Here is a 12075-nt window from a genome sequence, read left to right as displayed (position 1 = left end):
CTGGTAGCAAAAACATTCTTATTTGTCTCGCAGTGCAGTGTCACCTGTAATCCCACGTGATTAGCAGATTGCCCTCTCGCCTATCATACTTTGATTCGCAGCAATGGTAACATACCTGAGCATGCCCCATTAAATTGACACTTACTCATCGCATCACAATTTAGAATATTACAGGTCAGAAAGAGATATTGAATATAAGGCAAAAAAGTAAAATACCACGATTAGTAGTTATATTCATGGTGTCATTGACTCGTTGGATATCTGCATTGCCAGGTATTATAATCTTGGATTATAATCTGTTTTTGCACATAAACAGTTTACTTGAGGTATTTATGTTCCGGTCATTTTATTTATTAATAATATCGATATTAAATTTTTATTCATGTTTCTGAATTGACCACTTTTCAAACTTGAATTGTATTTGGTCGCATATTTTGTTCCATTATGCCTGAGAAAATTGAAGATGGAAGATTGCTATCTTATCCTATCCAAAACAAGAATTATGCTGTGTACAGTATATCATGTGGGATGTATTTATTTACAAATGAATTACAGATTCTCTGTGGCTTGATTATAACGTGAGAAATTGAAATAATGAAATATTATAATTCATTTATATATAAAATTATACTGATCAGTTTGAAACGAAATTCAAATCAAAACAAAATATTGTTTGTTTATACATATACAAACAACGAATGGGTATTGAACCTATCTTCCTTCATGCGCGCAGTTTGGCAAATATTCCTAAAAATAACTAAAATTCTTTGTAATTCTAACTTCCATAAATTAGAAGCGAGTAACACTATCATTTTTAGTATTGGACTATGCGTCGGTCATATATAATCCGTGATTCCTGATTATGAGTTCGTCTCAGACCTTTTCTTCGTCAATTATTTCGTTATTGACAGGAACGATGGTGTGCTGTGTAACGAATGAATTCATGCTGCTGGCATCGTCTCTGTTTTTGTCTCTTGCTCCGCTGTTGGAGACACCGGATGATTTACGCCTTGGAATAAAGTGAATATTAACTTATAAATAGGCATCAGTTTAGCTACTGATTGATAGATGGCATGACATTTATCAAATTTAAAAATCTACCACACCAGTTGATGCGACGACATTTGCACAATAGTCACGAACTTGAAGAGAATTTTCAAACCCGAGCACTCTTAAAAACTTCGCCATGGGCATTATCTTGGTTCAACACCAGACACGCATGGTCACATATATTTATAATCTAATCATTTGTAGTTTTACATATCGTCACGCTAATAACCGAATTGCGTAAGTCATTTTTGACGATTTTGAGCTTTTTTATAAAATAGGTATTTATGTAATGCTGCGCACCTGTCTGTTAACTCAGATTTTATTTTAAGAATTCCGAAACCCATAAAAATCGAGATTTAGTATGACATGCACATTTGTGCAATTGTTTCGTCATAATAAATTATCTTTGTTATCGCAGGACTATTGTGACGTCACAAAGGCAAAATAACCTCTGTGAAGTATTTTCGAGTTTTTGCATCTTGGATTGTAGCTTAGCGCGAATTAATTTGAATTTATACTACAGTATAGGAAGACGTGCACTTGTGATATTCACTGTCCGAGTCCAATTCACCTTAGTTGGCTTTTATATTGGGTGCATTGCTGTTTTATTCTTCATATTTAATCTTAGTCTTATTTCGGAGGGTGTGCAGAACGTGTTATATTGATGAAATATATATTTTGCTATTCTTTCTGAAAAAGAAAGTCCATCTTAATGGCGGTTTCGTTGCTAGGTCATCCCGACGAATTTGGTGAATTCCACCGTCTACAGGCGTAAATGACTATTTGTGGCGGTGAGGTGAAGGAGACATTGAATGGGTACCTACAACTGGTCGCAGCCAAATATTAACGCCAATGTTGCATTTAAAATTTGCCATTTTGACACACTATCGCGGTGTAATTGAATCGTTAACGTCCTTACCAAGGGGAGGGGAATGGGTGGAAAAGTTATCTGGCATGTGTTTGTGTTATTTTCTTCCAGATTTCTCACTTAGAAGACAAGAAATACTTTTCTATATATGATATCAAAACACTAAAATATACCACCAGACTATGTTATTATGAAAATTTTGTGCTGCATTATATGATATCACCTTTTCGCCACACACAATAAAAAGCGATTTGGGGGGAATCCATTCCTCCCCTTCACAAAACCAAAATTTAAAAACGAATAATATGATTTTCTTGTATTACAGATTGAAGCTAACAGAAAATCAAGGTTAAAAGCTGGTAGCAAAAACATTCTTATTTGTCTCGCAGTGCAGTGTCACCTGTAATCCCACGTGATTAGCAGATTGCCCTCTCGCCTATCATACTTTGATTCGCAGCAATGGTAACATACCTGAGCATGCCCCATTAAATTGACACTTACTCATCGCATCACAATTTAGAATATTACAGGTCAGAAAGAGATATTGAATATAAGGCAAAAAAGTAAAATACCACGATTAGTAGTTATATTCATGGTGTCATTGACTCGTTGGATATCTGCATTGCCAGGTATTATAATCTTGGATTATAATCTGTTTTTGCACATAAACAGTTTACTTGAGGTATTTATGTTCCGGTCATTTTATTTATTAATAATATCGATATTAAATTTTTATTCATGTTTCTGAATTGACCACTTTTCAAACTTGAATTGTATTTGGTCGCATATTTTGTTCCATTATGCCTGAGAAAATTGAAGATGGAAGATTGCTATCTTATCCTATCCAAAACAAGAATTATGCTGTGTACAGTATATCATGTGGGATGTATTTATTTACAAATGAATTACAGATTCTCTGTGGCTTGATTATAACGTGAGAAATTGAAATAATGAAATATTATAATTCATTTATATATAAAATTATACTGATCAGTTTGAAACGAAATTCAAATCAAAACAAAATATTGTTTGTTTATACATATACAAACAACGAATGGGTATTGAACCTATCTTCCTTCATGCGCGCAGTTTGGCAAATATTCCTAAAAATAACTAAAATTCTTTGTAATTCTAACTTCCATAAATTAGAAGCGAGTAACACTATCATTTTTAGTATTGGACTATGCGTCGGTCATATATAATCCGTGATTCCTGATTATGAGTTCGTCTCAGACCTTTTCTTCGTCAATTATTTCGTTATTGACAGGAACGATGGTGTGCTTTGTAACGAATGAATTCATGCTGCTGGCATCGTCTCTGTTTTTGTCTCTTGCTCCGCTGTTGGAGACACCGGATGATTTACGCCTTGGAATAAAGTGAATATTAACTTATAAATAGGCATCAGTTTAGCTACTGATTGATAGATGGCATGACATTTATCAAATTTAAAAATCTACCACACCAGTTGATGCGACGACATTTGCACAATAGTCACGAACTTGAAGAGAATTTTCAAACCCGAGCACTCTTAAAAACTTCGCCATGGGCATTATCTTGGTTCAACACCAGACACGCATGGTCACATATATTTATAATCTAATCATTTGTAGTTTTACATATCGTCACGCTAATAACCGAATTGCGTAAGTCATTTTTGACGATTTTGAGCTTTTTTATAAAATAGGTATTTATGTAATGCTGCGCACCTGTCTGTTAACTCAGATTTTATTTTAAGAATTCCGAAACCCATAAAAATCGAAATTTAGTATGACATGCACATTTGTGCAATTGTTTCGTCATAATAAATTATCTTTGTTATCGCAGGACTATTGTGACGTCACAAAGGCAAAATAACCTCTGTGAAGTATTTTCGAGTTTTTGCATCTTGGATTCTAGCTTAGCGCGAATTAATTTGAATTTATACTACAGTATAGGAAGACGTGCACTTGTGATATTCACTGTCCGAGTCCAATTCACCTTGGTTGGCTTTTATATTGGGTGCATTGCTGTTTTATTCTTTATATTTAATCTTAGTCTTATTTCGGAGGGTGTGCAGAACGTGTTATATTGATGAAATATATATTTTGACACATAAAAAATATTGTAATTGAAGTTGATTAGCTATTTTGGAGATTAGACATTGTAGATACTGAGAATTACATTCGTTTTTGGAATGTTTAGTTTCCAGGACTGGTGCATATAGTGAAGTTGCAAAATTGCGTATGTCCCAAAGTCATAGACACATTTCTGCCTAAGTCACAGTGCGCCATTATGACGTCACTTAACTGCGGCATACAAATTAACTTAAATCCGGCCACGATCAAAAAATTGAACCAGGGCAAATTATTGACTCTCAATGGCATAACAATATCAAGTTTTTTACGTTTTTCTCAAAACTGCTAAAAATGACTTACGCAATTCGGTTATTAGCGTGACGATATGCATGTCTAAAACCACATCACAAATTTCTCATCTAAATTTGATAACTGATTTTTGAAAAACAAAACGATTCATTAAAAGATGTTTTATTAACAGACAATTCGTTCTCACCGCATTTTCATCGAGGATCCTGGGGTGTAATCACCACTGTGACTGAGTATACTTTGTCGAATTCCTTTCCTTGCTTTGCCAACGGCATTTCCCCATCTTCTACGAAAGTTAGTTCCAAGAAACGTGTAAAAGAACGGATTTATTGCGCTGTAAAGATTTTGTGAAATATCGGTGATCTGAATTCATTCTCAAAAACTTTATGGTTATCATATTATACTGAAACATGCTTGGTCAGTGGGAAGCTACAAGAAAAAGATTTTATCTGAAACACCGAAAATGAGGAGATTGACACGAGATATTACAAAACTTTAAGACCTTCTTAAAGGTAAGATGCAAACGATAACATCTTGATAGTGATGTTCCATTTTAAACCAATCGTGTAGTAGATTGCATTGTCAGGACAAACGATATCTTTTCGAGCATCATAGTTACCTGTTTGAATAGGCCAGGACAATTGTGAAATTTGAAATATTTTCACACGCTTGAGCAAACATTCTTACGTCATTGAGTCTTGCAAGATGAAATGCATGATATGGAAGCCAACAAATAATGAATGCAGACACGAGCGCCGTTACCATAATTGTAACTCGTTTTCGTGTCTTGTTTGATTTCTGCGATTTCGTTCCTGGGAATATATTGTAAATCACTGATAGAGGTTGCTCAAATTCAACAGTAAATCATATTATATATTAAATTAGTTTGTCAATCCATTTTGTATAAAATCTATCATTATAACACAGCTATTAGTAAAAGGCAAAATCGCTCATTTGTATTGGAAATTTGAACAAAAATGGCATGAAATAGCTTCTGTGTGGGATGTATATATAACTACCTGTTCAATTGAAAGTGGAGAGTTATATTTTGTTGATAGTGACAGACTCGCTGCAGAAAGTACTGTTTCTTCGAATCAATAATATTACATTATCGCCAATTACCTTATTGCGAGTAAAGATAACCATGACATTTTTTCATATATTCTATAAGGAGTTACACAATATTTTTAGCAATATGAAAGCAACATCGAACTGTGTAAATATCTCAAAATATAGTCAATGAAGAATTCAAGAGTTGATAACATGAGCATCAAGAAACAATATTCAGGTGATGTCACGTTCTCTTGGATACATGAAAACAGCTCTCATTTGGAGATGTCAAACGCAGGAAATACCTGATTGACGTCAGCATGACGTAACCCCTGGAATTGTATGATTATTGACACGTGATTACAAACGGAAACAAGGTACATATGCAAAATTATATTCGCGCATGAATATAAAAACCTCGCGAGAGCAATTTTGACATATAGATATGCAAATCATAAGGTTATGATTCTGCCACTTACCGTTTTCACCAATGTAATCTATGTTTGTTACTATTGGAAATTTTATAATCTTTCAGATATCGTTGTGCAATTATATTCAGTATCTATGAAGCTGCACGCTCAAGTGTATGATAATCATATCGTTGTTGGCGGGCCCCATTGACATGATTCCAATATCATATGTGAGGCGATACCCGTAGTTCATTACGAAAGCAACATGAGAATTTTGTGGTTGTAAGTTGGGCCCGGTTGGTGGTTGCCCGCAAACTAACATTTGTTTGTTTCACTCATGCTGCAATGTATTATTCTTTTCAGAACAGAAAGTTTTTTACACGAAATTGATTTATGGTGTTATGAATTTTGATACTCTAATTTCATAATATGGAATTATTAAGGTACAACTTTTTGTTCTTACCTATGACCATTGGCTTCAATATTCTTCTAATGATGAGTGCATACGACACACAAATAATAATTAGTGGAATAGCAAATGCTAGCACGAAATTACAAACAATCCAAGTCTTAAAATATTGAGAATATTGCGGTTTTGCAAAACTACAAACGGTGTCGTCATTCAATATTTCTTTCAAGTATCTAAAGTAAAGAAATAAAACAATGAACAGTTAGCAAAGGTATTGAATTGGCGCTGACATAAACAAAAAGTGTTTGATGTTACTAAGAATATTAAACGATTAAATAGTTTACAACGATAACAACAAACTGTCAGTAGTTCTAAAAAAAGGATATTTTTTGCCTCAGTGGCATAGTAAATAATACACTTTTGAATAGGTGTTTCCCCAAGCATTCTTATCAATGACAAATTATCAAGAAGCCCAAACACCCTTTACACATATTTATGAACATGGTTATAAACAGTGACTCGTTATTAGTGGTTTTGCATGCTATTTATCAATATTTCCAATATATTCATATTCTATTTTAAAGGGCTTTAATTTAGGTGCAGTAATCAAAATTAGTTTTAAATTGAGCTATTTGTACATTTAGATGAAATATGGTTAAATATTTTGAATCAAAATGATGGTTATAAATATAAAACAAATTTGTAGGCACCAGATGGCGAAAACACTCTCAAGATATGTTTATACATTTTTCAATAGCTAAGTATAAAAAGAATATTTTATGTTACAAGGGTCGGAGAAACACCTTATGAAAGCCCTTAGTTCTTCAATATTAGAAAACCACGGAGTCGGCATTTACTACTGGTTTGCCATAAACATGTCTTACATTTTCACGAATCATGTTTATTAAATTATCAAGTACAATGTCAAGCATAGAATTTTGCGTCATGGTTCTATTTCAGGACTCGAAAATATATTTGGATCAGGTATAACAAACCTTTTTTAATGAATGGGTTAAAAATTTTAAGCTTTTTATTGAAAAGAAAACAGCGGGCCATATATTTTAATCTATGCCTGCTGCATCACTTAAAAACTTGCGTTTGCATTATTTGGAAAATATTATAATGCTTGGTTGGTATATTATAATTTTGGGCATTAGACATTTCACTTCCACCATTGGTTCTTGGTAACGAGTCAAGTTGGACGAACAAAAATATCAATTATATTGCTATGTCATAAACGTTATAATAGCATTGTTACTAGTGTCGCTAAACTGTTGTTATAATGCGGTAATTCAGTTATTGTTAGATTAAAAGGGGTCGGGTTTTTATATTTCACTCAAATGTTATCATGCTTTAGTGTTAATTTTCGACTTGGGGCCACCGATAAAAAAAACACGATAGTTCAACATTGTGACCCGCGGCTCAGTGATTCGCTATTCCCGAACCAGGTTAACAAACCTGCATAATTTATAAATATACATAAAATAGTCTTAATTTTATATTCCAATAACGCAAGTGATACTTACTCATCGTAGTCAAAAGTTGAATTTGATCTGTTGGATTTAAAAAAATGTTTTCCTCAATTTTAAATGATTAAAAAAATACGTCATCATATACAGAAAGAAACTCACTTTTCTATGGTAATTGAGAAAATCATATAGTATATGAATTACATCATACTGTCCATGTTGCCCAATCACTTTGAATTAAGTAAATTAGAAGAACAACATGCCCTCCTTACACTTAGAAACTCGATGCACAAAATGCGGAGGCACTATAGGCGATTTCTAATCTAATTACTCGGAGGAATCTCATTATCATTATACAAAACCTGCAATGTGCAATAGTCTACTCACCCGTAATCGACTACTCCATAATCTCCCGAGTAATCGCTACTGTAAAAAAAGTAACAAGATAATAAAAAACGATATTTATCCCATATTTTTATGTTATATTAAATTCTTCGAATTTAATTTCATTTTTATTAACCTATAATCAACTCTCAAGAATAGCACTAGAGCTTGAGTATGCTTGCGAGTTACTTACTCCAAATAGTTCAAAAAACAGCAAATGTCGCATACCTTCCGTAATCCGTCAAGTCTGACACATTGCTGAGATAATGCGTAATATTTTGGTGAAGATGTTCTACCCCTGTAAACAACAATGTCACTTGATAATTATTATGCTATATAAACATAGCAATTTTATTTCATCATTGCCGACAACTATCTACGTTTGTTTAACTAGATTTGATGATTTAAAAGATAATACGTTATGAAATTTTACCTGGGAAGAAAATTTGGCAATCACATCCTCGTACATCAGCATGTATCAAAATATTGACGACACTGACAAAGGATAGAATCCATAAAATTGAACTTATGACGAAAGCTGCCCGTTTTGTTCGAACTTTTGCAACTTTTTGATTCATCGCAAAATTTATAGCGAGATATCGATCCACTGACATTATGGTTAAGAACATGATCGACGAATAATAGTTGAGCATCCTGAATAATACGAGTAGAATTATAGGAATAAATAGGAATATTTGTAATTCAATGTTTCTTGTAATTTATAAGTCGTCTTTTTATATGTTGAAGACTCTCAATCTTGAGAATATAATAAGGGACATAAAAAGAAGCGTTGTTGTTTACGGGCCGATTTCCTACCGTTTATCGCATGGTATACTGAGTCGTTATTCCACGAATGAAATCGTTGGAGATCGAATCCTAGACTACACCAATTTGCATTTTTGTTAGTACCTTAGTCGTTTCTAAGTTTGTTTTACTAGAGATGGAGAATTGTCACTGGATAGTTCATGCTACCCGTAACACATACCCATGCAAATAATTGTGTATTTGCAAAATTGCAAGAATTTCATTTAACTAGAATTTACCTAGGAAATAAAAACTTTTACAAGAAGGAATTACTAAAGTACCACACGTCTATTTGGTAATACATCCTTACTTGATTCCTTCTGATAATTTGCACCACAATACCCCATACGTCCACTGACCGATAACCATCGTTCGAGCTTGAAACGGAAGTTGGAATAAGAATATAAAATCTGCAATGGCAAGCTGGAGAACGTAGATGTTTGTTACAGACTTTGTGTATTCTCTGAAAAATAAAATCGTTCAATAAATTCCATCTGATTTTAAAATTTGTTCACGTTAATCGCTCGGCAATATTCTTTATAGCTGTGTTATTTTCCAATCGCCCTAATAACAAATTGTTTTCAGTCGCTCCCGTTTTAGGCGGGACAGTACCACTTTTCAACATCTTGTCCCGTCGTCCCGACCGGCCAGCCAAAAGTCTCGCTTTCGCGTTCAGCCAGTCAGCACAATACACAAACATTACCATTTAGCATGTTCTCGATACTGTTGTTGCTGTGTAGCGTACCGTTAGCCTACTTACTGAAGTTGGATGCATGGTTTTGTTTGTTTCGTTGTTTTTCACTGATAATTATTGTTAGCGGATAATTGATACAATTTGTTAGGTGTAAGCCCCGTATGCTAAAAGGGTGCTTAACGTTAACGTAAATTCCTTTGTATTTCCCGCATGAACTCTAGATGACAATATGGTCAATGAAGACAGCCGGGATGGTTTTAAATGTAGGCCCCTAATGTAAAATCGGTAAATTTAAAGTTAAAAAAATCACTGTTATGGTTATTGGAGGTCCCGCTTTGAGGTTCGAAAAATATGGTAACCCTAGCCATTACCCGCTTTCATCCAAATCAGTTCATGAAATGTTATGTCAGTGAAGGTCATTTCCTAACTTTCTTAGCTTAGGTTTTGATTATTTATAATAAAGAAAGAAATACTATAATGCGGCTTATATCAGGACTCAAGCTTAGGCCACTCCGAATTTACTGGTTATTTCTTTGTTTAAACACATGGACCCAAATACTCGTATCCATGCGGTTAGATGAGCTCATTGCAACTTGGGAGGTATAACATTCTTTTGCACATAATCAATCGCATTATTCAAAATTGCAAACGTATTCTTCAATATTAAGTATCCTTCGAACGTTTAGCAACTTTCGGTCTCACAACCGAATCTTATCTAGCCATTTATGCAATGACCGAAATATGCTAGGGTTAACATGGAAAAAGATTTTGTAGTTTCGCAAGATGAATTATACCTATAAAGTAATTTTACCTGGTATTGTGTAAGTACCAAGCCTTGGCGACCCATCCCAACATTTACCTACTTATAAGTATACATAATGAGTGCATATATATATAAAAAATTGTTACCTGAGTACGGTGACAATAAAAATCACTATGGTGTTCGCAAACAGCCCGATTGCAGCGATGAGTGTGATGAATATCGGAATCGCTACTGGAATGACGGGACCACATTCAAAGTCATTTTCATTTTCGTCCAACCACCGAGGTAATCTTTCCGACGCATCAGAAAGATCCATCATTCAACTAAGTTATTTATCTGTAAAACGAAAATGCACAACGATAATATAATAATCCTAAGTGATTCAAGAGTCTTGCTGCACACTAACACAACTATATTTCTGTTACGTTTCTTCAGACATACATAGTTCAACTATCAACTATGTAATATAATACATACGACATTAGTAGAGTGATGTCAAGTGTACAAACTGTTGAACAAAAACTCATAAAAATAAATTAGGGTAGCAGTCGTTTTGTGACTCACAACTATTAAATTACCCCATTCCAAGCATGAATTTGGAACTAATAAAATTTTACTTTGTGTGTTGTTCGGCAAATGATTATTGCAAGTATATGAAGTGGGATTCATAGTAAAATTGAATGGTTGCTAAAAGAGCTTCTCGCAAACGTCATCGTGGGGACAACTCCAGTTCACGTTTAATTTGTTATGTTTGTTTTTAAATTGCACAAAAATGGGTCGCAATTTTGTATTGTATTTTGTATTGTAAGTCCTTATGGCTTATACTATTAACTATAATCGTGAAAAATAATACGGATGCGAGCCATTTTAAATTGATTTTTTAATTGACGATTGATTTTAAATATAATGAAATATATGAATATCCAGGACAATTATTTTCAGAAAACTCCAGACTGATGTTGTGAGATTATTTATTCAATACTGGTTTATGAGATTGCATAAAAAACTATATATGATACTTTGCGATGATATGAACCTTCGAAAAAAAATAAAAAATAAAAACATCCAAAAATTGGCGACATGCCTGCATTTGATTTGTCACGTGGTGATCAAGTCGAGCAAAGATTTAGATTTCGTAAATACCTGTATATGCGCGTAAATGACAATCAGTAATTGTGTAGACTGCAGACTACATATTTCGATAATCTATTTATCGCTGGGGACATTTATATCCAAAACAAGGTTTTGAATTCTAGAAGAACTGCAAGGGCGCGAGTACACAGAGGGTTAAAACGACGATGCCCAGCGAGTAGCGACTGCATATATCTATTGCCACACCAAAGTGACTTTACATAATCAATTTGATGTTGTATAGTTATCAATAGTTTCTTTTCATCAATAATTTTCTTACCTTGGCGAATCGGCGAATTGGCACAAATATCCTGCAAGGTTGTCAGCAGAAATTTATACGATTAAGCATAAGTAATTCGTAGATGAATTGTTTCCTGGATTGAGAGAGTTACTTATTAGTCGTGATAATTTCTGAAGTCATCAATATTGCTTGAAAATTAACCCCATTTTCACAAGCTGTGAAAGACTACTATGAATAGTTTAAAATTATCCACCCATCTAAACAATTAATCGAATGAAGTTGAATAATCTAGATTACTTTGTGGCATCTACAAAATATCGGTTCTATTTGTAACTTTAAACGGCGGGCTGTTCCGTGAAAACTCATTTAGAACATGCTTGGCCGTGTGAAAGCGTCAAGAATCTTCGATTAATGTGGGTTTGCATATTTGATGGGTATA

At 33.9% G+C, this 12075-nt stretch overlaps 1 protein-coding gene across 2 annotated transcripts; it reads right to left on the bottom strand.

The window, feature by feature from the left end:
• Positions 1-2243: 2243 nt before the first annotated feature.
• Positions 2244-11917, bottom strand: LOC120346796 (somatostatin receptor type 2-like). 2 transcript variants are annotated; one of them, XM_078115558.1, is made up of 11 exons: positions 11676-11917; positions 10411-10600; positions 9118-9270; positions 8437-8657; positions 8232-8301; positions 8007-8042; positions 7677-7703; positions 6205-6383; positions 4901-5093; positions 4469-4615; positions 2244-3283 (listed from the first exon to the last, which is right to left on the bottom strand). In XM_078115558.1, exons 2-11 carry the CDS (start codon positions 10581-10583, stop codon positions 3148-3150), a joined length of 1335 nt encoding a protein of 444 aa, XP_077971684.1. In that variant the 5' UTR covers positions 10584-10600; positions 11676-11917; the 3' UTR covers positions 2244-3147. The 2 variants fall into 2 exon arrangements, with proteins under 2 accessions (XP_077971684.1, XP_039272555.2); XM_039416621.2 differs by having other exon boundaries at positions 2246-3283; positions 8007-8045; positions 11676-11916.
• Between the last annotated feature and the right edge of the window lie 158 nt (positions 11918-12075).

The sequence above is a fragment of the Styela clava genome, chromosome 8 (assembly GCF_964204865.1).
Source record: "Styela clava chromosome 8, kaStyClav1.hap1.2, whole genome shotgun sequence".
Lineage (NCBI taxonomy): Eukaryota > Metazoa > Chordata > Ascidiacea > Stolidobranchia > Styelidae > Styela > Styela clava.
Note: the sequence above shows the minus strand (reverse complement) of the source record. Positions and strands in the feature narration are given on the sequence as shown.

Excerpts from the sequence above, each read along its gene's own strand:
- LOC120346796 (XM_039416621.2), bottom strand. The coding sequence starts at position 10,583 with ATGATGGATCTTTCTGATGCGTCGGAAAGATTACCTCGGTGGTTGGAC. Across the intron at positions 8,302-8,436 it reads TTGCCAAATTTTCTTCCCAG|GGGTAGAACATCTTCACCAA; the intron begins GTAAAATTTCAT and ends TGTTGTTTACAG. Across the intron at positions 3,284-4,468 it reads GGATCCTCGATGAAAATGCG|GCGTAAATCATCCGGTGTCT; the intron begins GTGAGAACGAAT and ends CTTTATTCCAAG.